The sequence below is a fragment of the Salvia hispanica genome, chromosome 3 (genome assembly GCF_029641045.1).
Source record: "Salvia hispanica isolate PSC_SH4W2 chromosome 3, Shi_PSC_v1, whole genome shotgun sequence".
NCBI classification, from domain to species: Eukaryota; Viridiplantae; Streptophyta; class Magnoliopsida; order Lamiales; family Lamiaceae; genus Salvia; species Salvia hispanica.
The window spans coordinates 4,630,361-4,644,136 of NC_142694.1; the positions used below are offsets into that span (position 1 = coordinate 4,630,361).

The following is a 13,776-nucleotide window of genomic DNA, read 5'->3' on the forward strand; positions in this document are numbered from 1 at the left end:
TTTAATGTCGTCGGATTTTGTCGCCGGTGATAAAAATGAAACAACTATATGATTTGTGATATTATATGTCAAATTTAAAGTTCATGTGAAAAAACAAACTTTTAGAATGTTTCGTGATATTAGGCGCTAATACTCTTTAAATAAATGCACTATACTAAATTAGGGCCGGACCTCTATGTGCTGCATCTAAGAACGACATAAAATCTGGTGATGATTAAGAAATAAACCTAATCATCCATATGATATAGAATATAATCTCTACACAAATTTATCAACATGAAAAGGATTGTTCAACCTGCTGTTGATGTGCATGGCTTTCGTGTAAGGAGTGAAATATAGAACTGTGTGGCTTTCAGCCTTGATTTTATGCCGCCTTGATTTTATCTTTCAGGTTTCATTCTATACAAGAGTTATAGTATGTTACTCCCTCTGTCCTACGAGAATATGCACTATTTCCTTTTTAGTCCGTCCTATAAAAATATGCACTTTCTAATTTTGAAAAGTTTTTCACTCTAATGAGGTGAGACTTATTCTCCACTGATACTATTTTAATTAATTTTTCTCTCTTTCTCTTTCTTACTTAACCAATTTTACTTGGACTAGGGCCGCGGTCGCAAATCGGCTATCGCGGGGGAGTGAGGTATGCCACAGACCGAATGGGCAAGGTGCATGGAATCGCCTAATCTGGAGTGCCACGTGGCATCGACGGTTTGAAAATTTCATGTTTTTTTTTTCCATTTCTAAATATTTGTAGGATATTATGACACTGAAATGTGAAAACTAAATCTGAATTGTGAACCACATGATATTGGATCATATGACCTTTATCAAATTTATGGTACAAACGGATATGATGGGGTGGGCCTCTTAATTAAGTTGATATTTCAAGGTCATATTCGTAGATATTTTTTCTAGTAAGAATAAACGCGACATACTATTACAATGTACATATCTGAAACACTATTACTACAAGACACCCTCAACTGAATTTATACAACTATTACGACTTATAAATCTTCACAACATTTTAAGTATGTATATGCATCTTTTTTAATCTTGATGAACTATGAAAATTCAATATTTACCGGCCTCATAAATCGACCTAATTAGTAAAATCACAACTTATTAAGGTCGCTTTCACGGACAAAAAGGCCGTGGAAGCCATAGGGCACGCGGCGGGGCAACCTAACGGCAGCCACCGTGGCTAGAGTAGGAGACTTGGCATCCATCACCAAAAATTGCGATTCCCCTTTATTCTCATCATGGACGTAAGTTACCACATATCCGTCGTCCTCGTCCTCGTCCGCATTAGGATTCTCAGGCTCCCGGGCCACAAAAAATGGCTCCCCAGCAAAGCAGCCCGGGCCGAACATCCGGCTCCCCACTATACAATCGCGACGATCCTCCTCCGTCACTGACACGTCCAGCTTCACTATCCCTGATACCTTCGGCATAGGGTCTCCTACGGCAGCGTATACATATCTGATGTGCCAAAATAAAACAATATTCATTACTATAGTTGGGATATTTGGAAAATACTATCAAATTTATGTCACGGGTTCTATTGTGTTTGTCCAATAATATTTCAATGCTATCCAAACAGTTGAGGCTAATTGATTTACATTAATTTGTTTTTTCTAAAAAAAAGTTATATTGACAGATATTTTATGAAATTTCTTAATTTGGAAACAATTAAACAAAAATAAATAAATAAAACGTACTTGTTTTTCCTGGCAATGTAAGATGGATTGATGACCCCAAAATCCAAATTTCTGGTGGAGAGAGGGTGGCGTGAAACGGTGCCGTTTTTAAGATTGATTTTGAGCTTCTCGACCGACGCGTGGATGAGATCCAGCCTCTCTAGCGTGTGCTCCACCGAGAGTATGTTCGGCGCCACCACCACGACGGTGTCGCCGCCGTCTTCTTCCCACGCGTTGATCGCGTGGACCGTATTGAACCCCGACACCTCAAACCACCGCATTTCCGACTCATCCGTGGCGTACCTCGGCAGAATTCCGACCCTCGGCACTTTCCTAGGGTTCGCCGCCACCGGAGATCCGCCGGCCACCATCTCCATCGGATTCATCCCGAGCTGAATCTCGTTGAAAATTGCGTATTTCTTCGTGATCGCGAAATCGTGCAGAAAGCTAGGGCTCGTCATGGAGAAAATCGGCACATCCGGCTGCTTCTCGCCGTTCGCGTCGATCCTGAAATAGGTGAGGAACGGTGGCGCCGGACCGTACCGGAACGCGAATGTCTCACCGGTTTCGTGATCTGTTTTCGGATGCGCCGTCATGCTCATGAAAAGCTTCCCGTCGAAATCATGGCGGCCGAGCGTGTGAATTTCGCCGTTTTTGTCGATTTTGACAGAGTAAGGCAGATCCGATTCGCCTAGCGCGTGGAGGCGGTTTCCGATCAGAGCTAGGCTCGTGTTGGCGAGGCCAATGCCGTTAGCCGGATTGAATTGGCCGGAAATTAAGCGCGCCGCCGTGACGGCGCCGCGCGCGGCGGAGGCGGAGAGGCCGTTGAAGCCGGAGAAGACGTTGGGGATGACGGGGAAGCCTCTCTCCCGCTCGATTTTGTATTTGTAGGTCTTGACGTAGCGGCTGCAGAGGGTGGCGCGGCCGTTGGAGATTGTGAGGGCGTGGAGCATGCCGTCGCCGTCGAAGAGGTGGTAGGGCCCGCGGGGCAGGAATTGGGGGTTGGGGCCGTTGCGGATGTAGGCGCCGTCGAGGGAGGGGGGGAGGGCGCCCTCCGCCACGTGGCACTCGGTGGGGGGGAGCTCGTCGACGGGGGCGAAGTTGTCGGAGAGGACGTGGCGCGGGTCGACGGAGGGCTTGACCGGAGGATCGATGAATGCGTTGATGAAACTGTCGGCGGCGTTGAATATGCTTGCCGGGAGAGACGGCGGCGGCTTTCGCGGTGGGGCTCTGCTGTAGGTGGGTGGTGGAGCTTTTTTGATCAGTGGCTGATGCGGCGGGGTTTTGGTGGTGGTGGCGCGTGGCTTGTCCTCGATTTGGACTGATGAGATTTTTGGGAAAGTTGGGGTTTTAGCGGTGGTGGGGTGGCTGTTTTTGGAGTGTGTTGGGAATGTGGGGAGAAAGGATGAAGAGAGAGAGTCCATGGTGGTTATACTTGAAATTAATCTTGTTTTGAACAAGTGATGAGAATGTGTGAATGCCAAAGTGATGAGTATTTATGGTGTGATGAGGAAAATGACAATTCATAAATTGATTCGTTGTTTATGGCGCTAAACATTTCATGTTTGCTAAATATCTATCTTATTGTGTTTTATACTCTATCAACGAGAAGATAATCATGAAATCATGATCAGTTCCAAGTAGTGACTGTCCATGCTCGTAGATAATATTGTGTCATGGTCGTGTTGATGCAAGCACATTTTTGATAAACTATGTTTAAAAAAATCATAAATTTTATTTTGTCGGGGGAATTTTTAAATCGGTAATAATAAATCATGAATCTTTACATTTTTCTCAAATTTTCCATCTATTTGGATTTGCCTCTTGCCGTAATTCAATGAGAATGGATATGAGGCTCGTGGAATTGCCGTGAGAGGGCAAGGATGGCTGGAAGTGAGAGGGCAAGGATGGCTGGAATTATATCTACTTTAACTTCTGAATAAATTCTATGAAAATTAGACTGGTTGTAAAATTTATAACTTTATCATAGATATTTAAAGTTGGAAAAAAAACTACAAGAAAATTACCTAAATTAAAAAATTTCCGGCAGTTTAATGTAAATTATATTTATGCTTGATTTTATCGTATCATTATATATTATGCATTGTGTTACAATCACGACCTGACATACACTTAATTGGATAAAATCACAACTTAATATGCACAAGATTACAAGTCTCCGTGTTATTTTTAAATTTTAAATGCTATGTATTATCCAACCTTTATGCATGTAGCATGATTCGTAGTTGTGATTATAATATGAGTTTGGTGCGGGCCACAAGAATATTGTTCCATAGTTCTTTGTGCGAATGAATTTTGGCTTATAGTATATAATATTCTATTCCAAACTTAATTTGTATGCCATTCTTTATTTCACTATTAAGTTTGTTCCTTTTCTCTCTTTTTTTTTACATAACAAAGCACATTCATGTTAATAAGTGCTTCGTCCAACTAACAAGTGAGATTTTTCAATTATCTAGGGTAATGATAAAATGCAAACTTATATATTGTACAAACTTAAAACTCTTCAACACAGTTTCAATACAATATCAACACAGTGTAAAATTTCAAGATTTTAATGTCAACACAGTATCAACACAACATCAATCATTGACTACCGTTGAAATTCTGTTGACATTTTCCTATTAATATTTTTTTATGATCTGTTGACATTTTTCAATAATCCAAATCATAATTTTGAGTTTGTACAATATTTAAAATTTTCATTTGATCACGTCCCCCGTTATCTATATATAGGGTTCATTTTCATTAATGTGAGAAGAATTTTCCTTTTCGCAGTGATATTTTTCGGAAAATATATGTATTAATTTTTTTCTATTTCTCTATTTTTTTTTTTTGAATTCTAATATATTGTGATTTAGTCAAATTTCAAAAATATAAACTAAAGGATACATTATTTCAATATGTTTTATTAGCAGTACTACTTTTATGGAGTAGTGAAGCAACTTTTTATATTTATACATTTTTTTTTCAAAATAAGTCGCTAGTAATAATACGGCCCAAGAAGGAATAAATATCACTTATAATGGGCCATATACGTAAAAAATTATTGATTGTTGATGCACCCTGGATTAACCTAAGTAGATATTTCACTATTTATTTGTGGTCCATTTCGATTCTTCAATTGCGTAAACCACATTTTGCTTTTGGAAACGAGAAAACCACAAATCAAATTAATAAAGGGAAAATGATAATTCGAAGCTCTAAGGCCCACGTACAGGTGGCCATTGATTGTAATGAATGAGGATATTAGTGACAATCTGAGTTTTTGTAACTTCACATGATCACATCTAAAACTAAAAGCAATAATGGCTGGAAGGACCACTCTTTGTATTGCCGATATATGAATATGTGGTTCTCTAATTTTTTTTCGACAACGAATAATAGTTTCTTATTGGAAAATAAAACGAATTAGTATAATAATTATTGCTAAATATCTAAAAAAGAAAACAAAACCAAATACTTCAATTCTCGGGTTTGAGTTTCTTCTAATTAGGGTTTACCGAATTAACTCACCTAAGATTGGTTTGATTTTGACAAATACATATATATAGGTATACTTTTCGTCCAAAAATGAAGATGCACAGATCATATTGCATCCAAATATTTTGCTTCCCTTGAATTGTCACATTTTTCTATTTTTATTCGTCTCAATTTGTCACATTTCACTTTTTATAATTTTTTTATAATGTACCCCATGTTTCACTGATTCATTCTAATGATTATAAAATTAATATATAAAAGTAGGATTCAATTTTTATTAATTTTTTCAACTCGTTTTCTATTATATTTCTTAAAATCCTTATACGGTTAACGTGTGACAAAATTTAAGGGACGAAGGAGTATTTTATACTTGTAGATTGGATTTTTTTAATTAAAAATATTAAATATTTAGAGTAAGGAGCACGTGTCAGTCAGCAGCGGTGGTAGCTCATCAAATATCATGATATCTCATTTTCTGAGCTCACAATGCTACTGAAATTCTATTTTCTTGGATAAATTGGTGACCACAAATCACTGTCGATCTTGCTAGGTTACCCTCAAGTGATGCAGTAGTTGAGTAGATATTAAAAGGAAAACCAAGAATAAGTTGAGTGGATATTAAAAATATTAAAAAATTCGTGAATATGATTTATAGTGAAGGATATAGTAATTTAATATTTTCAGAGATTTTTCTGTGTATTTGAAATAGACAGCAAGAATTAGAATGCGAAGAGAGTGGTCAGGTACATAAGGATGAGATGGGTTGGGCTTGTGACGTTGATTCAAAAATGAGCCCAATTACAAAAAGTATGTTTGGGTTGTTTAAAATGAATAAAAAGAATTTGGGCCCAATCATATAGATGTATCCCTCTCTCTTTTATTTTCTTCATAAATTTATAAATTAATATAATCCCTAAAGGCTTGAATGTAACATAATTTTAAACTTTAGTTGGGTTTGGATATAATAGAAACTATTGCAAGTTTGCGGCCCAAATATAACATTTAAGAGAATGAAAAATTAAGCGATGGCTGAATCAGTGTATTTATTTAAATAATAATGCATAACTATTGTAATAATACACTTGATTTATGGCTATATAAGCGGTTGCAGACTGCAACGTATAAGTACAAAAGAACTATGTAAGCTTTGAATTTTTTAAAAGCAAAAGGATAAAGAACTATGTAAGCTTTGAATTTTAAAGAAGATATACATAAGCAATTCAATTTCAATACAAATTGAAATTGTAATGTAGAGGATGAGCTCATCAATCCCTTTCTCTATCATTTTGTAAATCTTTATTCTTGATGTGTGTTTTCTAAGTTCATTCATAGTACTTCATTTTTGTTGTTTGTAATCTTTGAGAAATTTACAAAACATACACCATTACAACACAATATAATTAGCAATAATAGTACCATCAGTCAAGAATATATAAAGCAAAAGATCAAGGCAATCAACATATTAGGGAATTGTAGTTTTGCATATATAGACATGAACCGTTACAACTAGAAAGATATATTTACAAAACACTGTAGTTTACAAGGAAATGCTATAAAAGACAACAAACACCTCCTACAACTAACCAAGTCATGGAATTGTTAGCCTACCTTTCTGCCCCAACGATTTCCACGACGTCTCAAGCCGCATGAGGTGCAGCTTTTCCACAAACGGCTCCAGGACTTCCGCCTCCTCTTCTGGCGCGAAAGCCATGCAGATGCTGAGCTCTTGGACTGCAGCCTCGTATTCTCTGCACAGGTTAGACGCCAGCGTCGTTTAAGCAGAGGGACGCGCTCAGACAACTGGAGAAAGAAAAAACTGTGTTCTCTTACCTTTTATAGTACAGCAGCATGCCGTGGTCTCTTCTCAAAGACCAGTTGTGCGGCTCAAGGATTAGCAATCTCTCCGAGGCCATGATGGCGAGCCTGCAAGTGAAAAAACCTCAAGTTGAAAATTTTGCTCAAGGCGCCTTACGAAGAGACACAAATACGCACAAAGCTTGCATAGAATTGAAGAAACGCGAAGGCAGAGAGATAAGCTAATGGAAATTTGTATATGATTAAGATAGTAACTGAGGAACAGAAAGATGTTACTAACGACGTTGGCCCTACTAAAGACCACACAAAATCTTACACGAGCACCAAGTATATCATTCGATCACATTGTTGATTCAAATTTGGCACCACAGAGTTACATGAGGTAATAGATAGCTACCTTAGCTCCTGAGGCCGCAACAAAGGCATATCCGAACTACCATCTTGGTTGAGCTTCTCCTCGGATTTAAGAACAGATCTCAGTGGAGAAGTCAACATCAACCCGTGGTTTGTTCTTGAAGCACGCTTCCAGTAAAGCCTCTGCAACATTTGCTACGTTTATTACCATTATGAAAGAATACATCTTCATCATAAAAATTTAGAGAGATTCATTGTGCAGTTAAGTTTCATAAGATGAAGTACTAGTGGTACGAGCTCACAATCAAATTCGCCAAAGCAATCCCAATTATATCTCGGTTTGTTGCAATTTCCAGCCCTAAGAGTGAGTGGCTGTTTATGTCCGAGGCCTTTGATCGAGGGTCCTCCACACACTTCCCGTTGACGACCTCAAACAAGCTGTGTCCCGAAGTTACTTTGAATAGCTCCTGTAAATATCACAAAAGGTTGAAATCAGGCAGCTGAAAGTCGAATCTAAGGACTATCAACGATACGTCTGAGATTCAAGTCATTGAAATAGTGATTGGCATACCTCAGGATTCCCTGTTGGGGGCCATATCAAAAATTCTTCCCCAACTCGAGATCCAACAATGGTCAGATTAAGCCTTCGGCAAACCTCAATATAAATCACACTAAGCAAAATAGCTGTTGAAATTCAATAGTCACAAAATCAGGAAAGATTGTATGGAAATGGAAAAATGCGACAAAATCAGAGAATTGAGAGCATTGGTGGTGAAATAACAATGAAACTGAGTCGAGAATTGATGGAAGTATACCACTGGCACACCCAGAGCTCAAAGCAGAGTGCAAATACGAACACTTTGGATCCACGATTACAGGTGACCTTCTGAAGCCTCTCGACTCAAAAAGAACTTTGTTCACTGCTTCCATAACTTCGGCTAAATGGCATCCTATATCTCGTGAAACTAGCTCAGCTTCAACTTCCTTTGAAATGGCATCCAGCTCCGCCAGCCACGCATTTATATTCTTCTCAGCCATTGGCATAGCATCCACGCTTTCCCACCCTTTGCCGTCACAAAGCAGTGACGTATCCCTCCTTTCATTGTGGGCGGAACACATGTCAATCTCGCGATTGAACGCCAAAAACGCCTCATCCTCAGCCGCAACATAAAGTAGCGCCTACAAAGTACACGGAAGCAACACATGAATTCCACAACTTGGGACTTTACATCACAATCCATTGAGCAACTATGCCACCCAAACATTAGCACGTGTTCAGTTCACAGACGCAGCAGCAATATGGGAATGAAAGACGGGTTCACAGAGTCTCACAAAGCAATCAAATCAAAACTTATCGTTTTGCATCATCAATCAATGGTATAAATTGAAATAAGCATTCATAAACTAAACAAACAGAGCATGGGAGGAGCAAACAAGCTACCTTTGCAAGCGAGATATCTTCGTCTTTAGACTGAAAAGAAATCTCCCTCGTGAATTTATCCCTAGCAGCTTCAAGAACCTGATATCTCACACAAAGATAGATCAATGATCACCCTAATCTAAGCAATTATTCGTATTCGCATATGGTTATCAACAATATGATGAGCAATTAACAAGAGATCATATCCCAACCTCCTTGTAGAAGTTGGCTGCAGACGAATGACGGGACTCTGCCAGCGCAGAAGAAGCGAGAGGCGAAACGCTTAACCTCGTCTTCTTGGCTGCAGCATTTCCAGTAGCCCTCATCTTTTCTTTCCCATTACCACTCCAACATCCACCACGACCATCAAAACTATACCTGATGATCGTAAAGAACAAAGGGATATTGGGCTATGCCAACTACTAGTAGCACAAATGCTTCTCCAATCCATTTACTAAAACTTTTACATAAACAAGTACAATCAAAACATAAACACCAAATTTATCAAATGAGCACAAACAATCTCATCCAAATAAAATTCTCAACTCTACTCAAATAAGGATCAAATTTACCTTCCGCAATCCCCCAAACGCGGCATAAGCAGAGGAGTAGCCATGGAAACACGCAGCATTTTTTCTAAAATTTCCGAGTGAGGTGATGAAAAAAAAGGAATCTTTCAAGCAAAATTTCCACAATAGAGAGGTTTTCTTGAGAATGGAGTGAAAAAGCTCCCAACTTTCAAGAAAACAACAAAAATGGTTGCTGAAATTCGGGCTCAAACGGGAACCAGCTGTTGTAAATGAGAAGCCCCAAAACAGCATAGAATCAGCAAGAATCTTTTTTCAATTTGAAAATTCAAAAATCAAGGTCTCTCTTTTCTGGTGAGGGATGGAAGAGGCCATTTTAATTGAATGACAACTTCCAAAAGAGAAGGAAGAGGAAGACAAAGGTGCTGGTGAGTAGAAGCAACTGCAGCTACATGAATTATAGTGGAAGCTGACACTGCTAGAATTCCAAAGATCCATTCTATTGGAAGCTCTCAATTCTGGCATCAGCAATTTTGATTAATACCCAGCTCTCTCTCCCCCTCTATATGAATGTAAGGAGAAGGAGAGGAATAATATATGAAAATGTATAATCGGAGAAGGGCCCTCCTCTCTATTTATTCAGTTACGGAAATAATTGATTTTTACAGTTTCTATTTCTTAACATTAATTGCGAATTTAATTTATGGAAATCAAGAAATGATATTTTGGGTGAAATATAAGATGCCCCAAAAATAAAGTGTGGCAAAAATTTATGAGTTAGGTGGGAAATTTAGGATATATTCTTTACATAGCAATTCTATGTTTTTGGGGTGAATCAGAGATGAATATGCTTTGATACGAGACAAAAAGACTCATTATATAGTAAAGTTACTTTTTAGGTATTTTAAAATATATTTACCATAACCACGGAGCAATTAAATAAATGGGGATCATAGACAAATTGGCATGTCCCAACCATTTAAATAAGTTGACATGTTAAAAAATGAAGCAAGAGAAAGACTTGGTGAGAAATGACATCAGTGTGTTCTCTACTCTCTAGGGAGAGTCTAGAGTAGAGGATAAGGTAGTGCTTGCACCAAGAGAAAAAGTTGAGATTGGACTAATATAAAGTCTATTTCGAATTTCATTATTTTTGGGTTTGTAAAGTTGGAATTTTGTGAATAGTTGGATGGTCTAGTTTTGTATCTACTATTATTTTCATATAATGCAAAGAAGCTGGAGGCATTATTTTAATGTGCGCTGAGTATGACTGTATGAGAGAGAATGAGATAATTATATAGCTTTATCCAATTGCTATCGATGGAGATGATAATATTTTCTTGATTGGATCAAGAATTTCGATGCATTATTCATTATTTATGGGGGGGGGCGAGGGGTCTCCCCTATGACGTTTGCTTGTACCAAACCATTATCACCAATTTAAAATGTTATTGAATGATTGGATTGGGTATATATGGTTATGGTATATTTGGGATTTTATTCGAGAAGTTCTATATATACTAGTACGTGTTATGATTTGAGAAATGTACAATGTATTTTGGTTATGTTACTTGCCTAGAGGAAAGGTGCCAGTGTACATACGATAAAAATTACAGATTTATATTAAAAAGAAAAAAAATGAAAAAGAGTTGTTTTGGGATTGTCTTGTTGGATATATGTTGTAAAATTACAACTTTATTATCTTCCTTCGTTCATTCCAGTGTTATAAAAATCAGTTTGGACCGGCCAGTCGGACCGGTTCAGCTGCGAACCGGTGACTTCTCCGGTCCGATTCACCATATAAAACCAGTGGAGCATTGAACCGTTTTGGACCGGGTGAATCGGCCGGTTGGACCGGGAACCGGTCAAACCGGTTACCAAATTTTTTTATTTTTAAAAATGAATTAGAACTCAATTTTTAAAAAAATTTAACTAAACTTTCATTTCATATTAACCCATACTTGTATCGGGCCTATGAATTTATAAAAGCTAGCTTAAAAAATCATTTGTGTCTTTCTTTTATAGAATATTCCACGAGATTGTTCTTTCATTTTTCAATGTGGGATGAAAAGCTTGTTTTATAGTCATTTTTTACAATCTTTTGCCTTTACTTTTTCAATGTGGGATATAGTTTGTTTTGTTAATATGTACTACTTCATATTATATCAACTATCAACTATATACTAATTGTATATTTATAATTAAAAGCTATACACATATTTTATATCATAACTAAAATTAAAAAATCTTAATTAACTTTCAAATAAAGTTTTAATTACTAATGCTTAGATTGAAAATAAAATAACAAGAATATATAATGGGAGAAGTGTTCATAACATGAAAATTAATACATAGTAGACGTGGCCACGGTTCGTAAAACCGCCGGTTCCGGTTCATGACATGCTTGAACCGTAACCGGCCCGGCTATGACGGTTCCGGTTCCGGTTTAACCGGCGGTCATGGCGGTTCCGGTTCCGGTTAATAACCGCCGGTTTTTTGCCGGTTCCGGTTCATCCGGGCCGGTTCCGGTTCGGTTCCGGTTTGTTTTTTTTTTTTTTTTTAAATCTTATAGTTATTACTTCTAAATTCTATAGTACAATCCAAAGAGAAATTGATAACGATAAAGAATTGCAATTTTATTGATTTGAAACTTTGAATGTAAATTTCTACAATACAATTACAAGTTACAACTTACAAGTTACAAAATACAACAATACAAGTATACAACTATACACTTGAATTTAAAATATAGATACAAAATTACAATTTACAAAAAATATATTAAAAGTAAAGTTGAAACAATTAGAAAAGAAAAAGAAAAAAAAGGAAAAGGAAAAGGACTTGAGCTCAACTTAAATTTAAATTTTGAAATTCAAATTTTAAAAACGGTCGGAACCGCCGGTTTTTGGTCAGAAACCGACAGTTTTCTGACGGAACCGCCGGTTCGTGTCAGAAAACCGCCGGTTTCTGACCAAAAACCGGCGATTTCGACACCTTTTCAGGTCTACGCTGCAACCCTACGCCCTACGCCTGCAACCCTACCCCCGAACCGTCGGAAACCGATGGTTTTGTGTCAGAAACCGCTGGTTTTCCGACACGAACCGCCGGTTTCTGACCGAAAACCGGCGGTTAACCGTCCTTTTTCGACCCTACCCCTGCAACCCTACGAACCTACCGGCGATGACCATTTATTTTCGGTTAACCGGCGAACCGACGGTTCCAAACCGGCGGTTAACCGCCGGTTACGGTTTTGAATTTTGTTGAACCGTAACCGAACCGTATGTCGAACCGTAACCGGATTTCGAACCGGAACCGTCGTCCGGTTCCGAACCGCCGGTTCAAAACCGGCGGTTAACCGGTGGGCCGGTTTGGTTTGGCCATGTCTAATACATAGTATAATAAACGTATGAATATGTATTTTTACATTACTAGTATTACTCGTTAAGAATTGGTATATATATGCTTTATCTATACTTATATATCTATATATTATTTAAAATTAAATTATATTGTGCATTAATGCTTGTTTATTTACATGTTTTGAAACCAAGTGTTTTATAATAAATATGTATTTAATTATATACTCATCATATATATAAATGATACAGTAAAACGGTTCGACCGATGGTTCGACCGATTGGACCAGTTGAACTGTGAATCAGTAGCTTCGCCGGTTCGCTCGCCGGTCCGGTTTTTAAATTATTGGTTCATTCACTTCAAGCTTCGTATCATTTTCATCCAGTAACTTCCTTAAAATTATATTTTGGATCGATCATTGAAAAGATAAATATGAATGGTTGCCATTTACTCAAAACAATGCCACATTGAGAGCAAATTCACATGCTCTTAATTACTTTTAGCCGATGGGATAAAAATTAAAGCAACACGTATGAAATTGACTTTATTTGCAACCGATCGAATTTATTATTGGATTTTGTTACATTAATTGTAACGAGACACCAAACACCTGTCCTCACACTTGGCTTAAAGATGCTTTATTTATGTTCATCTGCCTTGATATGAAATGCAAACCTGTATTCCTCAAATTATAAATAGCTTAATTTGCTATTAATTTTAATTTTAATTTTAATAAATATTTAGTAAATCGTATTTAAAATAAAGAAAGCTCACATGAAAAATGAGACTAAAAATGAAAACAATACTCCTATTACTTTCTAATGTGTATGTGTAATGATTTAGTGGAGTACAAGAATGAGATTCACGTCCAACAATGATAAAATGAGATAGGAGTATTATTTTGTGAACAGAGGCATATTTTGCGAAGAGAGAATACGTCTTGTTACTCTGGGGATTTTATAATTAGTTGTACCAATTTAAATATATAATCATGATGAATATGCCTAACTAAATACCTTAATATCAAGAACAATGGATGCTGACTCAGCCAACATCATCAATTAAAATTTGGGGCCAGTTTCTAGCTATATTTAATTTT

General features: G+C 37.4%; 2 protein-coding genes and 1 long non-coding RNA gene across 4 annotated transcripts; 1 reads left to right on the forward strand and 2 right to left on the reverse strand.

Moving 5' to 3' along the window:
- The first annotated feature begins 282 nt into the window (after positions 1–282).
- Positions 283–875, forward strand: LOC148929999 (uncharacterized). Its single transcript, XR_016136951.1, has 2 exons — positions 283–520; positions 604–875. It is a non-coding gene; the product is annotated as an uncharacterized LOC148929999 (long non-coding RNA).
- Positions 872–3,167, reverse strand: LOC125214447 (putative carotenoid cleavage dioxygenase 4, chloroplastic). The gene is made up of 2 exons (XM_048115476.2): positions 1,722–3,167; positions 872–1,482 (listed from the first exon to the last, which is right to left on the reverse strand). The coding sequence occupies exons 1-2, from the start codon at positions 3,122–3,124 to the stop codon at positions 1,116–1,118; spliced, it is 1,770 nt and encodes a 589-aa protein (XP_047971433.1). The 5' UTR covers positions 3,125–3,167; the 3' UTR covers positions 872–1,115.
- Positions 3,168–6,666: 3,499 nt separating this feature from the next.
- Positions 6,667–9,925, reverse strand: LOC125212349 (uncharacterized). 2 transcript variants are annotated; one of them, XM_048112489.2, is made up of 9 exons: positions 9,366–9,925; positions 9,006–9,171; positions 8,815–8,892; positions 8,189–8,552; positions 7,945–8,057; positions 7,676–7,840; positions 7,417–7,556; positions 7,035–7,127; positions 6,667–6,952 (listed from the first exon to the last, which is right to left on the reverse strand). In XM_048112489.2, exons 1-9 carry the CDS (start codon positions 9,422–9,424, stop codon positions 6,793–6,795), a joined length of 1,338 nt encoding a protein of 445 aa, XP_047968446.1. In that variant the 5' UTR covers positions 9,425–9,925; the 3' UTR covers positions 6,667–6,792. The 2 variants fall into 2 exon arrangements, with proteins under 2 accessions (XP_047968446.1, XP_088922383.1); XM_089066257.1 differs by having other exon boundaries at positions 9,006–9,253; positions 9,366–9,924.
- Between the last annotated feature and the right edge of the window lie 3,851 nt (positions 9,926–13,776).

Coding starts and splice junctions, on each gene's coding strand:
- LOC125214447 (XM_048115476.2), bottom strand. CDS start 3,124: ATGGACTCTCTCTCTTCATCCTTTCTCCCCACATTCCCAACACACTCC. Junction 1,483..1,721: donor TACATTGCCAGGAAAAACAA/GTACGTTTTATT, acceptor TTGGCACATCAG/ATATGTATACGCTGCCGTAG.
- LOC125212349 (XM_048112489.2), bottom strand. CDS start 9,424: ATGCTGCGTGTTTCCATGGCTACTCCTCTGCTTATGCCGCGTTTGGGG. Junction 8,893..9,005: donor CAGCCAACTTCTACAAGGAG/GTTGGGATATGA, acceptor GTGAGATATCAG/GTTCTTGAAGCTGCTAGGGA. Junction 6,953..7,034: donor ATGCTGCTGTACTATAAAAG/GTAAGAGAACAC, acceptor TAACCTGTGCAG/AGAATACGAGGCTGCAGTCC.